This window comes from Archocentrus centrarchus, chromosome 5, assembly GCF_007364275.1.
Source record: "Archocentrus centrarchus isolate MPI-CPG fArcCen1 chromosome 5, fArcCen1, whole genome shotgun sequence".
NCBI lineage: Eukaryota > Metazoa > Chordata > Actinopteri > Cichliformes > Cichlidae > Archocentrus > Archocentrus centrarchus.
In genome coordinates this window covers 10,477,617-10,497,333 of record NC_044350.1, presented here as the reverse complement: position 1 = coordinate 10,497,333, position 19,717 = coordinate 10,477,617, and the positions used below count along the sequence as shown (strand labels likewise).

General features: G+C 41.5%; 2 protein-coding genes across 2 annotated transcripts; both read left to right on the top strand.

Moving 5' to 3' along the window:
* Window positions 1-260: 260 nt before the first annotated feature.
* On the top strand, window positions 261-8,389 carry ubap1 (ubiquitin associated protein 1). Its single transcript, XM_030729640.1, has 7 exons — window positions 261-413; window positions 2,104-2,150; window positions 2,285-2,409; window positions 2,597-3,421; window positions 3,969-4,127; window positions 4,648-4,749; window positions 4,918-8,389. The coding sequence occupies exons 2-7, from the start codon at window positions 2,111-2,113 to the stop codon at window positions 5,056-5,058; spliced, it is 1,392 nt and encodes a 463-aa protein (XP_030585500.1). The 5' UTR covers window positions 261-413; window positions 2,104-2,110; the 3' UTR covers window positions 5,059-8,389.
* Window positions 8,390-8,716: 327 nt separating this feature from the next.
* On the top strand, window positions 8,717-18,397 carry dcaf12 (DDB1 and CUL4 associated factor 12). Its single transcript, XM_030730449.1, has 9 exons — window positions 8,717-9,128; window positions 10,313-10,603; window positions 10,860-11,138; window positions 13,227-13,287; window positions 13,489-13,682; window positions 14,824-14,889; window positions 15,063-15,225; window positions 16,097-16,275; window positions 16,429-18,397. The coding sequence occupies exons 1-9, from the start codon at window positions 9,069-9,071 to the stop codon at window positions 16,585-16,587; spliced, it is 1,452 nt and encodes a 483-aa protein (XP_030586309.1). The 5' UTR covers window positions 8,717-9,068; the 3' UTR covers window positions 16,588-18,397.
* The last annotated feature ends 1,320 nt before the right edge of the window (window positions 18,398-19,717 follow it).

Sequence of the window (19,717 nt, the reverse complement as noted above, 5' to 3'; positions counted from 1 at the left end):
ATTATAGACCAAAAGTCATTAACAGAACAGAACATTACAAGGCAGAATTCACCTAAGGCTGTATCTAATTTTTTCATATCCATAATTCTAATAAACCTCGATAATTATTGCAGCCACTTATTATTATTATTCTCCGACATTAACGCCAGTCATTCAGTTGAATGGAACATATTTAACAGGTGCCTACTTAAATTAAAAATTGGTTTTGAGTAGTTTAAATCAACACACGCACCCGAGTGACGTCAGACAGGAACAAGCGGAGGGGAGCTTGACAAATCAAGATGGCGACCTACGCTGAAGCAGGAAAGAGGTTTCAGTATAAATAAAAGCGATTTGGAGATTAGCTTAAATTGGAGTGGGAGCGCTATAAGGCGTCGTTTGGATTTTGAAAGGACGAGACCGAGCAGATACTGGTGAGAGGGGTCTGTTCTTCTCTGTGAGCTCGGTTTAATATCAGGGGCGGTGGCAGCACAGGCTGTAGCCTGTCCCATCTGGCCCCATAACAAACAGGCCACTGGCGAAGCTAAGCTTATTAGCATGAATAGTGGTTTTCACACTTGCCTAACATGGGAAGGGTTCCCAGTTTCGGGACTAGGAGGGGACATACATTCCTTTGGGGGATGCGTCGGGAAGGGCATCAGGCGTAAAAACCGGCCAAATCAAAATATGCGGAGTTTCCGTTGTGGCGACACCTTGTAGATAAGGGAGCCGCCGAGAGAAGCTTTAGTTGCATTCCACCAAGATAGTTAGCCACTATCTAATGGTGACTATCAGCGTTAATTAATTTGGCCTTTATATTCCTAAGATATCAAGTAACCTAATGGTGCACGCGACGCTGACTTGATTCACTATGAAACTTCGCGCACTGAGCCTGGAGTACCCAAAGAGGCTGGCTTAGCTTGTAGCTATCATAAGTGACACTTGTTAACGAATATATCGTATTTGAGGGCAAATTTTATGATACATACGTGACAACTGGGGGCATTAAAATTGCTTATTTTAAATCAAAGCTGTCCAAAAAATGTTGTCGACGATTATCGCGGTGCTTTCGTTCTCGTTTTAAGTTATACGTAATTCAGTTACTCGAAGTTGGCCAACTTATTTACCTTTATGAGTCACCGCCGCTGTCTGGGATACTACAAACAACTCGTTTTAGCTCTAATCGTGATTCGAAGCATAAACGTGAGTCCAGAGCTAGAAGGACTTTGATCTAAGTTGTTAAATGGATATAGAGAGGACCAAGTTGTGGTGACGGGGTTTTTTTTTGTTTTTTTTGTTTTGTTTTTTTTGTTATATAACGTTATCACCAACTACTAAAACCTACCAACTCCTGGGTAACTAAGAAGTCTTCGTACTTAAGACATCTGATAGCGAAAGATACACCCCAGTCACGCGATTCCTTGTGATTATGATCGGTTTTGTGACATTTGATTGGAACTAACAAGGAAGCAAAAGCAGATAAAGGATGAAAATATCTTGTAGAGTTAGGTGTTAACTTTTGTTTATGTTTGAAACAACAGGAAAATGATGATACAATAAGCTGATCCAATATTTTGTGTGCATTTTAGCCTAAAGGAATTTGAAATACTTTCTTTTCTAGACACCCAGCACTTGAAGTGGATCAAATCAGTCACATTTTCTGCTGAACGCTGATCTGCACACCAGCACACAGATCAAAGTTCTCTGTTTAACAGATTTGGAAACAGTAGCGTCTGTGTTCATAATGTCGGGCATTGTTGCACAGCAAAACCAAATAACGGGATTATGTAACTTGATGCTGTGCAACATAATGCACAAAGGCAAATGGAACTGTTTACAATTTGAAAATATTTGCACTACCATGGGATAGCACATTATTTCTCTTATGCTTTAAATTAATACTATTACACGGGCATTTCTCAAAAAAACATACTGTGCTGTAAATATGCCATATTAGACAAATTGTAGAAAGGCTGTGGAAGTCTGCTCTGTGCTATTTCCACACTGGTGCACTATTTTATGATACGCTAACCTAAGGCTTATAATTTTTTTCTCTCTTTTATCACAAAAAAAATCACAGTACTCTCACTGACCACTAACCACTGTGCTCATTTTTGTTTTCAGACTCTAAATGGCTGCGAGGAAGTCTGGCTCAGATGCATACAACAATGGCAAGGATGTATTTTCAGTACTTTGTAGATTCACTGTTTGGTCTCCTGGTGCCTTTAGTTCCAGTTTGCATTCTTCTAGTATAGTCTAAGTATAATTAATTAGTTTTTCTTCCTCTGTGTTTAAATGTGCACAGGACCCATCAGCTATCTTGATGATGTTCCCTTCAAGATAAATGATAAATTCCGCTGTCCAGCCAAAGTGGGTCTGCCTGTCGGTCTCCTTCCACCAGACTGTGGGCCTGCATTGCGGGACACAAAGGTTGGTTTTTTTACACAGATGTTAGTCGTGTCATAAATGCAGCTCTGCACATCACATTTGCAGTAGTTGAAGTTAAGACTGGAGAAAAGGCACCATTTATATCAGTTATTCTCATATTCAATACAATAATTATTTCTTTTCTATTTTGTGTCCTCTTTGCCTTCTCTTCTAAATACATCCTCGACAGTATGACTTTTCTCTTGAGAAGCGTAGTGTGCGGTGGGGGGCAGAACTGGCTGAGGCCAGAGCAGCAGAGGCCAGGGCAGAAGAGGCTGCAGCCAAGCAGGAGGCAGAGAGTAGGGAGTGTTTGGCCAAGGCCCAGGACATTAATGGTGGTGGAGGGAAGAAACCCCAGTCTGCTGCAGAGGACCAGGACCTTCCACCACCAGCACTGAACCCCGTTCTAGCAGGGCTGAGCCATAATGCCATCCTCACTCCACTGCCTGCTCCGAGCTTTGGCCCAAGGAACACACAGCCCAGCACTCCTCAGCCACATAGCCTCAATTTAGCTGACTTTGAGCGGGAAGAGGACCCCTTTGATAAGCTCGAACTCAAAACTTTGGATGATAAGGAAGAGCTGAGAAACATCCTCCAGAGTCAGCCTCAACCTCAGCATCCTCCTTCTGTTTCCCCACCAGAGGTCTCTCAGCTAGGGCCAACATCACGTGGAAACAGCCCATCTCCACCCAGCACCAACACCAGCCTCTCAGCCAAACCAGCCTTTGCCCACAAACCCAATGGGTTGGTTGCCTTGCTGGACATGGACAGAGTTGGGCATCCTGGAAGGGCAGGGTTTGACACAGATGAACGTCCTTGTAACATCCGTTCTCTGACTTTCCCCAAGCTCACTGATTCTGGTGACCCAGAGCCTGTAAGGTACAGTCCACTCCCTGTCCCGGTTCCTGCTCCCCGACAGAACCTGCCCAACGGCAGCCCACCAACCATGCCGAAGGCCCAAGTTATTGTTGCCCCTGAGCAAACCAGCCACACCAAGAGTGGTACACCAAAGCCTGTGAGTATAATGCAGTGGATACATTGAACACTTCAGCTGCAACTTTCACTGTAGCAACACACAACTGTTGTAATTTGCTGTGCAAAAGTGAAAACAGCCAAGTTTTTTTGTTTTACACAAGATGTCATAAATTTCTTTTAGATTAAAAAATGGATGTACAGGAAATTGATTTAGTTTTAGTTGGCTTAGTTACTTTATCCATTACATAGTCTGCTGTGCTCTTTGGATATTAAGTTACTGGTATTACAGAACATCAGTGCAGCTGTGCCACATCCAAAAACTGTGGAACTAAACAACAATCCCAACATTTTGCTTTGCCTGTGACTCACACAATCATACACCATGTGTGCACTAACTGGTCCAGTAAGAAACATATTTCCTACATTACCAATGCACATGTGCTAATTGTTTGATACAGCAAAATATTGAGTGCATGCTCAATATGCGAGTAACTATGCCTGTAGCTTATGTGACATATGGCAATCAAGGCTGACAAGAGAACATCTTTGAGCTGTATTGATAATCACTTATGTTGTTTTTTCATTAGGCTGTCCCAGGGTCAGGATCTGCTGGTCTGCCTTGTGGCGGAGCCCTCCTCAGCATGACTCCCAGCGAACGTCAGTGTGTGGAAACGCTTGTGGGCATGGGCTACTCTTATGAGGGTGTCCTACGGGCGATGCAAAGACAAGGGCAGAACATGGAGCAGGTGTGACTCCCTCCTACCATGACGTGCAGAAATTTGGATTCATAACACATTTGATGTCGGATGCTTAGCACTTCAATTGTTTTGTCTGTGTGTGTCTGTCAGCATGCACAGTGAAGCATTAAAATAAATGTTTTGCACTGCACTCACTCTTGTATGGAAGGTTGAAATGGTATATCAGGTTTTGTACAGGTAGTACGAAACAATGATAAGACAATGATACCCCAGCCGTGGTCACGTGATTATGGAAATTATCAGGTGGTATAACAGGTTCTATAAACTGTTATCCTGATGGAATTTGTGAGTGATGAAGTGGCATTATGGATGAGTAATGCAAGATGACAGGCTCATAGAGCAGAAATTACAGAGTAAGCACTTTAATATGAAGTCATTTTGTTCACTGTAAAACCCAACAAAAAGTTATTAGGAGCACTAGCTTTTATAGTTCTCTTTTATATGGCAATTTGAGTTAATTTGTGTTTTACTTGACACATGTTAAATATTTACTTATTGTCTGTCCAAGGTACTGGACTATCTGTTTGTCCATGGTCGTCTGTGTGAACGTGGCTTTGATGAAAGTGCGGTGGAGGAATGTTTAGAGATGTACCAGTGCTCAGAAGAAAAGGTTTGTACATTTTGCCAATGGATAACTATACTTGTCAAGAAGATGAGGGAAAAACTGTCAGTGCCTAGCATTTAAATGTCTGTAGCTCAAATTATAGCTTGAGAGGCTAAAAAAGTGTAGAATACAATAATAGCAGTGGCATTTCAGCCTATTTTTCATCCTTCCCAGGCCTTGCAGTTTCTTGAGCTGATGTCAAGATTTGGTGAAATGGGATTTGAGCGCGATGCCATCAAAGAGGTGCTGCTAGTCCACAACAATGATCAGGACAAGGCTTTGGAGGACCTGATGGCTCGTGCCACGGCTAGTTGAGCCTAGCCAGCCAGCTAACCAAAGCTCTACCCAGGCCATGCCTCCCGCTACCACCCAACAGCCCCTTTCCTTCCACCCGCCCTATCATACCATGCCCTGCCCTTGCCTTGGCTGTGGAAGGGACTGCTGGGAGACTGTTGAATTTTTCTCTGTGCTAAACCGCATTGTGTGTCAGCACTTCTTAAAGACTGTGCCTAGAGTAAAGGAGGTTAAACTGTAACTGTTCTTGATGGTGTTCCAGGATTTGGTACTGCTAGGTTATTCATGAATAGGAGGAATGAATGAGCTGTGGCATGTTGTTGCCATTCTGATTTGCTTCCACTTGGAAGTGTTTATCTGACTGCAGGCAAAAATGCAGAACCAAATGAGGAGGAGCTGGTGACAGACTCTGGGTGCATCGCCGAATGACCAGTGTGAACTTTCGAATCTCTCAAACAAATAAGCTGCCATCTTCCACTGTTAACAGCAGACACAGTACACGGTGGAGGGGTTAGGCGGGCTTGTGGACGCTCTGTTCAGACTGAACGATTTTACATTAACAAATAAAAACAAAAGAGAGAAAAAAAAATGGCACAGATGGAGAGCTGACTCGAGGATTCCCCTCTGTGCTGTCGTGCCCTGCACCTGTTTCTGTTCTACGCAATGCTTTCACTCGTTGGTTTTTCTGTTCATTTTGGGCACTTTTCAGTTGGTTTCAGATTCACTTTCTTTGCTTTCTGTTTTAGGAATTGCATTAATAGAGCATTTGCCACCATAACTCTGAACATAAGAGTACTACTGCCCCCATGTGCTCTTTGACCTGCACTGGAAAGCCTGCTAAAGGAGTGGTGAGATATGTAAGAAATTGAGAAATATCCCATGATGTATTGGCACTGATGTGTCACATACTGCACAGGCACACACCTCTCATAATTATCAACTTATTTAAAATAGTACACTGACACTTTGATTTTAAAATAAAGAGGTTGATATAATGTAAGATATGCTAACTTACAAAAGTGATGGTTTTAACTGTCACTGGAAAACAGTGGAGGGTTTTAAAAAAAAAAAAAAAAAAAAAAGTATGTGAGTGCTGCCTTTGCAGCCACATCACAGTGCAATAGAGTCATTTCATATTGTTTGACTTTTGACTGGCACTTTGAGCCTCAAGTGGTTGTTGGGAGATAAGGAATGGTCTGCTGGCCTTGCTGGAAATGTTGATGCAACTAGAAAAGCTTTGAATTTAGTGATTTCTGTCATTCACACACTGTTTTTTGGGCGGGATTTGATACCACAAAATCAAATCCAACAATACTTTCTTTGTTGGTTTGTCCACTGTTTTTCTTTGTGTAATATATAATGAGTGTTCATTCAGATTTTTAGTTTGGTCAACATCGCCGTAGTCTTAAATGGAACATTTAAACAAAAAGGTTGAAAACATTTTTTCCAGGATGTTGATTGGGTAAAATTGTTTAAAAGAAGGCTGGGATGCTTTATTTTTATTATATATGTGGTAATGGAACTCCTGAGTTTCATGTTTAAAAAGTGTGTCTGGTTTGATGGGGGATTGTGAGAGGCGTGGTAACATTTAAGGGCTTAACTTAAGCAAAAAGTGACTCAGAGAACTGAAACTTTGCTTGGTATCAGTGTAGTTCAGATGTGAGGAGACCGCTTCTAACCAACAATCTGTTCTGGTGTTTTTTTTTGGTTGGGGGTTGGGGGGGTTGCCAATGCAGAAATTATTTTTCCTTGTTTTGATAGAAAATTAGTGACCAAGTGTCTGTGGAATACACAGTACCATTCAAACCATAAATATGAACACGTTTGCAGTAAATTCCAAGAATGCTCACTTAAGTGTTTGCTTTACTGTCATACATTATAAATTTACCCCAGAGGTTGTTTTTTTTTGGGGGGGGGGCATTATTTGTTTCAGCTGAATAGCATGTCTTGAGCGAGGTGTCCTGTTACTTCAACCAGCCTTTTGAATCTGACATGTCAACAAAAAGGTTTCACTTTTTAAAAAAATGCCTTCCTTTTCATTTACCAGACTAAAGAAGACAGACACACACACAAATGGTATTACAGCCTCTGTACTTGACTGTAGTGTGGCTTTGTTAATAATAGATAAAGCTGGTGTCCACTTGCTGCTTGTCTGACAGCTCCACACGCCGGACCGATGATTGGAATTTGGAAAAATCTAATCTGGATCTCCAATTGATGCCTCCTTGCTTTTGTTCTAACTTTGGGAGTTGTGCGAGGATGAAGTGCAACTGGGTTGTCATTATTAAGGGGATCATGTTTAAGCATTCATATATCTAAATCTCCATTGATTAATCTAATGAACATTGCGATATTTAATATAATAAATGGTGGGTGAGTGTCTTTCCCAAGCCCCTAAAATGTGATTCCAAAAATGTTTAGTTTCCTCATTATTTGGAAATGATTAAATGTGCACATCTTTTGAGTGGTGAGACTGTTGAGCTTTTTTATGTTTTGATTTTATTTTCTCATGTTGGACAACAACAGATTCAAAGTGGTACATGAATCTGGTAAGGAATTACACTTCCCCAGCCACTCGCTTTTCTCTTCTGCATTTGTATTCTGTGTTTAGCTGAAAAGACAGCAACAATACAGATAATTGTTTTGTCAGTGGTAACTGGAAACATCCAACTCTGAAGCTTTGTCAGCAGAATATACAACAGCAGAGAGGCCAAACGGACCCTGACTGCAAGGTATAGAAACAGAAGACTATAGTCATGTGTAACAACTTTTAATAGACATGAGGTAAAGTACTCAACATCTGTGTGATTCCAGATTTTCATACCTCAGTGCTCATGCCAGCAGTAAGCCCGCTTCAGAAAAATCCAGTGAGCCCACTGTTATAGTGAATTGTCTGCATCTATGCAGCGCCTTTTAACATCACAAAGAGCTTTACATTCAGATGCTGGCACACATACAGGATGTTTCCCCACCATTAGGAGCAACTTGGGGGTTGGTTTCTTGCCCAGAGCTGTATTGGCATGTGAAGGGGTTGGAGACCAGATGGCCGAACTGCAGCTGTGGAACAATCCGCTATAGCAGGGATCCTCAAATCCAGGCCTCGAGGTCCCGTGTCCTGCAGGTTTTAGATGTGTCCCTGATCCAACACACCTGAGTCAAATATAGACGTCATTAGCAGGACTCGGGAGAACTTGACTGCATACTGAGGAGGTAATTCAGCCATTTGAATCAGGGACACATCTAAGACCTGCAGGACACTGGACCTCGAGGCCTGGATTTGAGGATGCCTGCGCTATAGCATCCCACCCCTGTCAAAAGAATGTGTTTTTAATGTGTATTATCTTACACACTGACTTTTTTTCCTCCAGTCTGAGAGTGCAAAAATCTTAAGCTGGACAACAGAATCCCTTAATATGTGAAATGTTTAGAAACACCAGGTTCTGTGCAAACTCTCTCAATAAAATAGCAATTTAACAAAACTAAATCAAAGACAGTATAGTTTTTTTTGTTTTGGGTTTGTTTTTTTGTTTTTTTACAATGATTTTAATATTATTCACAATAATTTAAGGTATGAATGTAGATTAATATGAAATTTTTTTAAGGACAGCTCTGACGTCACGTCATCGAGTCAATGGTCCCACGCAACTAACGTGAACGAGCACACATGACGTTCGCGCACGACCTTGTTTTTGTTGATGTTTTATTTGAGTGCGGCTGCGCGCTGCCCGACGGTTTCGCGGTTACTGCTGACGCGACTAGACAAGGAAAAGCAGCAAAGCTACTGGCTCGGAAGTGAATAGTTTACACGGGTTGAGTGTAGTGAATTTTGAGAGGCGGAGGGACGGAGGAAATTCGGGGATAATCTTTGGCTTCCGATTTAACGAACCTCAGCCGTATGTGATCGCCCTTCCCCGTCGTCGGACGCTGCCTTTGAGGGCCAACGAACAAAATAGCACATCGCCATTATATGATCCAGTGTCCAGAGTCACTTTTACCCTCCATGTGGGTGAGGGAACTGTGTGTGTCAGATTATGGCGAGGAAAACAGTTAGCAGGAAAAGGAAGGCAGGAGAGCCGAAGGATCAACAACAGGTAGGCGGAAACCGGTGCGGTTCCATATTAGCTAGCTAGCTAAACTGCTAACTAGCTGTGAGTTAGCCAGATTTAGTTGATATGAGATATATTATGACCGATTATTAGTTACATTATAACATTTAATAGCTGTCCTATATGGGAAAAAATGCACCAAACAGCAATAGTTATGTACATATTTAAACAATACTACAACATGTTTCTATTTGAAGGTACCCGCTTCTGTTAGCACGTAGTTAGCCAACGGAAGTCCGTTGTCAATTTGACAGCTAATGTTAGCCACCTTGTTTGGACTATTAGCTTCCTTTTCAGATGTAGTTAAGAGACTACTGGCAGTCCATTTCTCTAATAGGATCATTTCTTGTCGCCTTTTGCTCAACAATAAAAGCAGATTTATTCTTAAAAATAGCTGAATAGCGCTATCGGGCATAGCTTTAGCTAGCTAGCAAGCTGAAACGTTACAGTTAAGATGGCTAGCCAGTTCCCGTACGTACGGACTAACCGTACATCGGTTGCGTCCAGGCCCCGAGTTGGATATTTCTCAACAGACTAAATTCCTTATCAAGTAAACATGCCAGCAGAGCCAGTGTTGAGTCCAGCACATCAAAAGAATGTTTGGCGTGAGCCAGAAAATGTCAGCGTAATCACCACCCACATTTCTCAGGCCCATGGAGTCACTATCATCAGGAGACTTGAATCAGATCCTTTTTGTCATAAATACTCTTTCAGTGTCAGACAAAACCTTCAGTCACTATAAGAAAAGAAAAAAAAATTGCACAGTCGATTCCTTTGGCATAAACACGTCATAAATATTGACTGTTTTTCCTCCTCTTCTGTACAAGAACTGTTATCTGGCTTATAATTGGGTTGGTTAGTGTGACAAAGTTAATAATCAACGGTAGTATTTGTATTTTTTTCAGATGGTTTATTTTTTTAAGTAGTATGATTGGCCACTAGTGTGTACTTTGTTAGTGAGAATACTGGACTTCCCCTGTTCCTGTAAGGGTTTGTAAATTGGTGTATATTCACCAACTTAAAAAAAAATCTTAAATGCGCAAAAGCTCTTCCACTGCAAACAGTGTGAGTCAGGTCTGTGGCTCTGTGTTCTGTTTTTGTTTCTATTTAATACTTTAAGAGCTGTGGTGTGAGCTGTGGTTAGACCTTCTTTCCCTCTCTTTCCTCAGCTGGGCTGGTGTCAGACGCCACACAAGCGGAGCCGTGTTTCTTGTTCCTCACGTCATGCCCAGCAGTGGTGGTGCAGTCGGCGCTCTGTGGTATGTGCTCTGCGGGGGCGGGAATTCAGACCTCAACAGCAGCATGAATTACGGCTTCAGCGGAGCCTGCGGGGCTTTGCGGCCGGCAGACTCCCCAGCATTCTCAAGGAGAGGGAGTTTTCTCTGGGACGGCTCAACAAGGTGTTTGCTTCACAGTGGCTCAATCACCGGCAGGTGGTGTGTGGGACAAAATGCAACACGGTAAGATTTGTTTCTGGCCTGTGTTAGCTACTTAGGTCTTTCCATATATTATACTGATGTTTGTCAGAAATCACATTTAATCAGTAGGTTTACATGACCATGACCTTTCATTATATAGCTTGAGAGATTATTTTTAAATCAACCCCAAATCTGAGACCAAGTAAAGAAGTTCTTAAGTGAACTTAATGTCTTGGTCACAGTTTTTCTATTTTCCTCACACATTTTGGCCAACTACATGTATTTTCTTCATATACAGCTTTTTGTAGTTGATGTCCTGACAGGACAGATCACACGCATTCCCATGCTGAAAGACAGGGAGTGTCGTGACGGAAGCTCTGGGGTGGTGGGTGCGGTGGCAGCCGGTCGGCATTATCACTCCATAGGAAGCTCCCATACTCGGCTGGACCAGCAAGGTTGTGGGATCCATGCTATTGAACTCAACCCCTCAAGGACACTGCTTGCCACTGGAGGAGACAACCCTAACAGTCTGGCCATCTACCAGCTGCCTACACTAGACCCTGTTTGTGTTGGAGATGTAAGTAGTTTGAACTGCTTGTCTTTACTGACATTTTGTTATTGCTCATGGTGGCTAATCCACTTTGTTCTTATTTATAATTGAAATGATATCAAACTTTCCGTGTACGAGACACATTTATTAAAGACTTCTAGAGATTTTAGATGGATTCAGAATTGTTGGGAAGCTTTAATTTCACTTATTTGGTTGTATGGGTTGTCAGTAAATCCAGTAGGTCTGACATTGTGTTGACAGATGTTTGTCTCTCTTGATTGGCAGGCATGTCATAACATAATTATTAAGCTACAGATGCACATTCTTAAGAAATTGTGACAAAAATGGATATAAGCATAACAATATGTCATGCATTGTCACTTAATACAAATAACTTAAATGGCCTTTTTTTGGGCTATTATAAAAACTATATAGGGACAAGTGTTGCACACAATGTCTGACTGAAGGAATGTGATCAGATGATCTACAATTTGTCTTATCAGATCTTTTTGGAATCTGAAGCTAGCATAACAGGCTACAACTTTTGTATGTCCAAAATAATTTACTAAATTTACTTTATTCTCAATATAGGGAGTTGTTGTTAGAAGACTGCAGAGTGAGCTATTTAAGAAAATGGGAAAAAAAAATTTTGGACACTTCATGGATCATTTTCTCTTCACCTTTAATTACGTAATTTCTGCCACTGTCATTGTCACTGTGAGTCCGTCCTGTTTCCTTTGGCACAGTGCCCAGGTCCTGACCATTGGCAATCTGTTACTTTGTGTGAAACATTGTGGGATGCTTTTTAGTGCTTTATATGCGCTCACTGGATACTTTATTAGGTACACTTTGCTAGGTTGGACCCCTTTTGCTTTCAGAACCATTTTAATTCTTTGTGGCATAAATTCAACAATATGCTAGAAATATTCCTTACAGATTTTGGTCCATATTCACACAGCTGCTGTAGATTTGTTGGCTGCACATCCATGATGTGACTCTCCTGTTCCACCACATCCCAAAGCTGCTCGAGTGAATTCAGATCCAGTGACTAGGGAGGCCGTTGAAGTACAATAAACCCATTATCATGTTCAAGAAACCAGTTTGAGATGATTTGAGTTTTCTGACATGGCACCCTATCCTGCTGGAAGCAGCCATCAGAAGATGAGTACACTGAGGTCACAAAGAGATGGAAATGTTCAGCAGCAATAGTCTGTTGCATTAAACAATGCTCAGTTGGTACTAAGGGGCCCAAAATGTGACAACAAAATATTCCACACAAGGATAATACCACCAGCAGCCTGAACTGTTGAGACAAGGCAGGATGGATCCTGAGCCTGTGTGAATTGTAGCTTCAGTTTACTGTTCTTAGCTGACAGGAGTGACACTCGGTGTCATCTTTTGCTGCTGTACTACAACTGCTTCAGGGTTTGGCGTGTTGTGCGTTCAGAGATGCTTACTGTAACTGGAACAAGTGGTTATTTGAGTTACTGTTGCCTTCCTGTCTGCTTAAAGCAGTTTGGTCATTTTCCTCCGTCCATTTCCTCCCAGAGAACTGCCACTCACTGGATACTTTCTCTCTTTTTTTGGACCATTCTCTGTAAATTCTAGCGTGTTTTGTGCTCAAATCCCAGTAGATGAGCAGTTTCTGAAATACTCACACCAGTCCATCTGGCGCCAACAGTCATGCCACGCCTTTCTTCCCTATTCTGATGTTCAGTTTGAACTTCAGTAGGTTGTTTTGACCATGTCTACATGCCCACATGCATGTGATTGCTGTGTTGTGAGAAATTGATTAGATATTTGTGTTAAGAAGCAGCTGAACAGGTGTAGTACACTCATAGTATATTACACTGCAAAATGGTGAGCTCAATATACAGTCCACTATACATTGAGTAGTAAGTGATGTCATAGTGTATATTTCAGTACTATAATACATCCTGTAGTTGAGTACCGTAATATGCTAACTGGAGTTTTCACTCCAGATCTTGCAGGCACAGAGGAATGAAATGCTCCATTTGATTATGTTCTGTTAATACTGCATTGCCCCTGCTTAGCAAATAGCCTGGAGCACACAAGGTCATATGACTTTAACATTGTAGCCATTTGTTTTTTCAGGATGGTCACAATGACTGGATATTCTCAATAGCATGGATCAGTGACAACATGGCGGTTTCTGGTGAGTTTGCACAGTTTGTATGCTTTTTACATGGGAGGCGACACAGTGATTAATCAGTTTACTCTCGGTGTGAAGTTGACATTCAGGGGCAGAACTGGGGCCGTCTGAGAGATTTGCTGCTTGTGTGCATGTGTGTGTTTTTAATAGGTGAATAGCTTAGACAATAATAGAGATGAGCCCTGTTTCTCTTTTAATCCGTAGGGTCCAGAGATGGCTCCATGGGACTGTGGGAGGTTACAGAGGAAGTAATGAGCCAGGCTGAGAAGAGTCAAAGTGAAGAGACAGTTCCCTCCTATGCCCACATCTCCCACCGTGCCCTCAAGGACATCCCCAAGGAGTACACCAACCCATACAACTGTAAAGTCCGTGCTCTGGCCTTCAACAACAACCATAAAGTAAGACTCATCTGCATGATTAATTTAGTCAGCAACAAATGCTGCATTTCCATTAGTACCTACTCAGTGCGGCTTGACTCGACTCAGCACAGTTTGTAGGCATTTCCATTAGTACCAGGTACCAAGTACTATTTTAGCACCCACTCAGCTGGGGTTCCAAGCGATCCAAGGCGATCTGAAAATGTGACGCGGAAGAACAGCATGCCACTGATTGGCCAGGGAGTGTCGTCACTAGTTGAGTCATGAGAGTGACTCCTTCACCAGGATCAACCGTGCCATTTTTAAAACCCAACAGCAAGAAAACAGAGGCATGCAAAGCACAGGGAGGCTCGGTTGAATGCCTAGACCGACAGTTTGCAGCGGTAGTTTTGCAATAAGAGAGCCATCTGAAACGCGCACACAGCATACATATTTTAACCCTATACTGCAGGGCAATCGCTGCTGAAGCACCCGTTACCTTCCCCTAGTAGCCGTGAACAGCTGGTTAACACAGAGTGCTGAAGCTGCTGATCAAAGGAACTTTGAATTACCGTAATTATGCGACCGTTTGTCCTATCGGGAAAAATTCAAACGGTTTCTGACGAACTATAAGGTTATCTCGGTCTATAAATAAACTTGATTTTTTTTTTTTTTCCCCTCCCTCCATATGTGCTAGGCACCAAAGCAGTGTAAATCAAGTCATCCTCAGTCAGCAGTCGTCATCTGCTAAATGATGAGTGAGCTGCATTTAATAAAGTACACCAACGTAAACCTGTTAAATTTGTTCTAACAGCATGTCAATATTTCTACCTCTAGATTTACTCGTTTCTGTGCCGAACTTTTCTTCTGTCATTACATTCAGTTTTAACCCAGAGAGAACATACTCAAAGTTCATTGAATTATCTCTGATCTCCTGTTTCGAAAAAGAAAATTAATTTCCCCATCACGAAGTTGGGTCCAAGTTTGATGCTCCTGCGTTCTGAAATGGGCCTGAGAAGAATCCATTGTAAACAGCAGTGACTGTGATTAGGGTAGTCTTTCATGAAAGGAAGACTGACAGCTTTTAGATTTCTGAAGGCTTCGGGAGAGTGTCAGTTCAGCTGTTTCTAGACCTGAGCCATTTTTGACCTGCCTTTCCATGTTGGGTTTTTCCTTCTTTAAGGAGCTGGGTGCTGTTTCCTTGGATGGCTATTTCCACCTCTGGAAAGCTGAGCATAACTTGTGCAAGGTACAATATATAGATTGACAAATAATATTTATATATTGATGTTTTTTGTTTTTTTTTATTCTTCACATTGTTAGTTCTATTTAACGTGATCAAAATAGTAAATAGTCTTCTAAAATACTTGCGTATTCTAATTTATTTTCTGCAGTGTTAACAGTCTGTGTTGGTCCCTCTAGATACTGTCCACCAAGCTGTCTTACTGCAAAGAAAATGTGTGTCTGGCATATGGGCAGGACTGGTCGGTGTATGCTGTAGGCTCTCAGGCCCATGTTTCTTTTCTGGATCCACGGCAGCCTACACACAGCATCAAGTCAGTTAATTCCAGAGAGAGAGGAAGTGGTAAGTAACCTGTTGGCTTTTAAAAATCAGCCTATAACAGAATGAGAGAGCAGTTGGCCTATTTAAAATACTTAATAAGGTTACTTAAATATTGTACGTTATAATAAAAGTAAGTGTGCTTGCAGTCAGGTTAGAATTTTCCACTCTGCTGCTGTGAAAAATAAAGCTGTGGTTTAACAGGCTTTCTATGTTGACTACAAGAAATTTACAGTGGAGTGGACTTAATGTTGCATTTTTTTAGGCTTTATGATTACTCAAAGCACTTTACGCTGCGAGCTACATTAACTTTGTACAGTTGCCATCTTCACAATGACTGCTGCATCAAGACGGTGGTAAGATGAGTGCTCAAGTTGACAAATAGATGCAATCTGTTTGTGATAAATCTGCAAAAATTGCTACTCTTTTGGCATCTGTCGCAAATCTGTTGCCGTCTGCATACACAGAAATTCACATTAACTACTGCCAGAACTTCATAGATTTAAAACAAAAATTCCTCCACAAATAGTGACGTAGTTGCTGCAGGAGAGCGTTCTAACTGCAAAATTACATAGGCGCTCAGCCACCTTGTTTTTATATAAGAATATAACCAGAATGCTACCAGTTGGCAACCAGTTAAGTCGAGTCTGCTATTACAAAGAGATGCGTCGCAGACGAGTTGCAGTCATTGGCACAGGAACATACAGACAAGGGCTGGGCGATCTTCTCTGATGTCCTATCATCTCTGTGTGTGACTGACTATGGAAATTTGAAAGTACCACATGTGTCAGTTTAGACCAGAAGATTCAGGCTCTTAAGTTGGAAAGCTCAAAATGAGGGAAGGCTAGATGTTGACTGTGTAGCTTTACACTGGCACATCTTTCTGTCTGTACAGGCATCCGTTCAGTGAGTTTCTATGAGCACATCGTGACAGTGGGTACCGGCCAAGGTTCTCTTCTCTTCTATGACATCCGGGCTCAGAGATTCCTGGAGAACCCTTTTAATCCAACCGGAGGATATCGAAAGTGCCCTGGAGATGGCATCCTCAAGCTGACTACAGGAAAAGGCTGGCTGGTATGCAATTTTTCTTTTTCCTCAGTAAACTTCCATTTTAAAAGATCAGGCAGTAAAACGTGGTCAGGCTGTAGTTGGTGTACATGCACAGCTGTAAATGGTCATGACTTTCCTTTTTTCTTTTCCCCATTTATTCTCTAATGTTGCTTTCAGAATCACGATGAGACGTGGAGGAGTTACTTCTCAGACATTCATTCCTTCCCCAACGCGGTGTACACCCACTGCTATGACGACTCTGGCACCAAGCTGTTTGTAGCAGGTGGACCGCTCTGTTCGGGCCTGCACGGCAACTACGCAGGATTGTGGAGCTAGCCTCTTCCTCTCCTCCATCACTTTATCACTACATCTTCGTCCAGATCTTTACTTATCCAGTCCCTCCATCCCTCTCCCGCTTCAACCTCTCCCACATTTGTCTTCAGTATCGCTTCTGTCACTCTGTTTTGCTCACACTTGGACTCAGGAGCATGATCTTTTCCTCACCGTATCACGGCTTTCAGTATTATTGTTGTGTATATTTGTGTCCACCATTACACTGTTCTGTCTCCTTTTAATGATTCTTTTGCACTTCAGCAACTGTTTTTGTTTTTGATTTTGTTTGTTTGTGTTTTGTTTTGTTTTTTGTGGGGTTTTTTTTGGAGGTTTTTTAAAATATATATGTATATAAAAAATGTACAGACTATTACTAATTTTCAAGTGCTGCAAAGTCTGCCACTAAGCAAGTCAAGAGTTCTGGAAAACCTTAAGAATAAAGTTCACATTAGCTGAAACATTACATCCAACCTGCAGGGATTAGACTGTGGTCTCTTGCTGATTTGTTTTTTGTACATACAGATGCCGTTTTACCACGTTGTGATAAATGACCATGTCTTTAAACAGACGGCAATAAGAGAGAGGGAGAGAGGACGACGGACTGAAGAGACAATTAATTTGAATGGACTAAACCAGAGAATCTTTAGTGGTTGGAACAGCCCGCAGCAATCACAAAGAACTTCTCCAGTGGGAAGTAAAATGAAGAATCCAATCAGAGTGGGACTGTGTGTTCACTTTATCCTCACTGAGATGATGTAAAAGAGAAACATTTAAGGTTGATGAATGCAATGTTGTTCTGCTATAAAATAATTGGGGGGGCATATTTAATTTTTGGACTGTGTGATTTGACAGGTGTGCCCCTGTTGATTTGCTTTATTTATTTTCCTCTTTCTCTGTCACTTTTATTTGTCAGGAGTGTTTATATCTGCTTTGTGAGAGAAGTGTGTCCCACGCCCCCCCCCCCCGTGTTCCCGTTCCCTTTAACCAAAATTGTACAAATCCTGATGTGTAATCACTCTTGTGTTACTAGAGAGTTTACCCTAAGATAATAGGTTTTTGGTAGCGAGTTAAAAATAATCAGATGTGATGATTAATAGACAGAGGAGCCTTTAATTAGCGGACTCAAGCTTCTTTTGGTTCTAGGACGCCTCAAGGATCTGGGAAGAAGATCTGTAGTAGCTCAGTTTGTTCTTCTCTGCGGTCCAGCCGGAAGGATGCAAGAACTAATGAGAATTTGAGCTGTACCCTGGAGTTAAATGCTGCAGGCGCACACACTTGTTGTCAGTTGTAAAACGTTGTTTCCTCTTCTTTTTCAAGGAGTGAGTGAATCTGCTCTTTATTTTGTTTGGTAGAGGCAGGGTAGGCTTGAGTTTTTGCCTTCAAGTCTTTCTGTGAAAGACTGCCGCAGGCGATCACTTTTCCTTTTCTACATGGAACTTTTCTCCAGTTTTCATGATAATGATTGACAAAAAAAAAAAAAAAAATCCCAATTACGACCATGAATTGAACACCTACCCAACACTTTTGAAGTGTATTTTATATATAAATGTGTATATGTATGTGTAAAAAACATAAGGACAATTGCATACATTTTTATGTACATGTCTGAGAAAGTGTGTGGATTGATGTTTACTTGGTGATGCCCTTTGTGTGTGTGTGTGTGTATATGTATATATGTGTGTATATATACATACATATGTATGCATATATACATACACACACGCTTCATGAATGTTTTTACAAATGACTGAATTTGAGGATATTGTAAGATATAAACATCTTGGGAAAACAAGCTATTAAATCTTTAAAATGAGTAATTAATAAAAGATGTATATTGATGTAATGGTTTTTTTTTTCTTCCTGTACTTGGCATAATTTACTCAGTACCCAGAGGATTTCCTCTTGACATAAAGAGTTAATGCTGGTACAATAAAGCTGTCGTCATGATATTTAGTTGCCAGATTTAGTAACAGTTCGTGCCAGTGAAAAACCCTCTTTTGGCTTTATCAGAATCTTACTGACTTTGGAAGGAGTACTGCATGTGGGTCTAATGCAGAGTCAAAAGTGTTCAGACACAAAAATTAAATGTTATTTGAAGCTTTACAAAATTGCTGAAATGTAGAAAAGCAAAATGATACTCATGAAACTGCATGCATGTGGAAACACAATTCTATACAATCTGAGAGCACAACACCTACTATTGTATAGTCCAGTAAAGTCATGGTACATACATTTAGCAGCCACTTTATTAGGTACACCTGTTCAACTGCTCATTACACAAATCTTTAATTGGCCAATCACCATTCAGCAACTTGGAGCATTTAGGCATGTAGACAAGGTCAAGACAGCCTGCTGAAGTTCACACTGAGCATCAGGGAGAAAGGTTGAGTGAGGGTGGCATGGTTGTTGATCTGTGTGTTTCAGAAACTGCTGACCTACTGAAATTTCCTCACACAAACATTTCTCAAGGTTTAAATGATCTGAAATAGAAAAAATGTCCAGAGAGCATCAGTTCTCTGGTTGAAAATACCTCGATGTCAGGGGAGAATGGCCGGACTACTTTGAGCTGACAGGAAGGCAACAGTAACTCAATCAACCACTCGTTACAAACAAGGTATTCAGAAGAGCATCTTTGAAAATGCAACACATCTGACCTTGAAGCAGATGGGCTACGGTAACAGAAGACCACACTGGGGGCCGCTCCTGTCAGCTAAGAACAGGAAACTAAGGGTACATTTCACACAGACTCACCAAAATTGGACAATAGAAGATTGGAAAAATGCTGTACTCCGATGGCCTCCACAGTCACCAGATCTCAGTCCAGTAGAGCACCTTTGGGATGTGGTGGAAGGGGAAATTTGGATGAACAGCTGACAAATCTGCAGCAACTGTGTGATGTTATCAAGTCAATATGAAGCAAAATCTCTGGAACATTTCCAGCACCTTCTTGAATCTGTGCCACAAACCTCTAGAGGCGAAATGGAGTTCGACGGTATTCAGGAAAGTGAGCGATCAGTTGTGAGATTCAAGTGAGAAGAGCATCAACACAATAACAAAATATATTTAGTAGTAAAATATGTGTAAGAAACAATAGCAGAGAGAGATGCAACATATTCTCCAAGATTTTGAGAGG

Bases quoted from the DNA above. Each gene is read 5' to 3' on its own strand.
- ubap1 (XM_030729640.1), top strand. From the start codon at position 2,111: ATGGCTGCGAGGAAGTCTGGCTCAGATGCATACAACAATG. The intron at 2,151-2,284 runs GCAAGGATGTAT...AAATGTGCACAG, and splicing joins CTCAGATGCATACAACAATG to GACCCATCAGCTATCTTGAT. The intron at 3,422-3,968 runs GTGAGTATAATG...TTTTTTCATTAG, and splicing joins AGAGTGGTACACCAAAGCCT to GCTGTCCCAGGGTCAGGATC.
- dcaf12 (XM_030730449.1), top strand. From the start codon at position 9,069: ATGGCGAGGAAAACAGTTAGCAGGAAAAGGAAGGCAGGAGAGCCGAAG. The intron at 11,139-13,226 runs GTAAGTAGTTTG...TTGTTTTTTCAG, and splicing joins ACCCTGTTTGTGTTGGAGAT to GATGGTCACAATGACTGGAT. The intron at 13,288-13,488 runs GTGAGTTTGCAC...TTTAATCCGTAG, and splicing joins TGACAACATGGCGGTTTCTG to GGTCCAGAGATGGCTCCATG.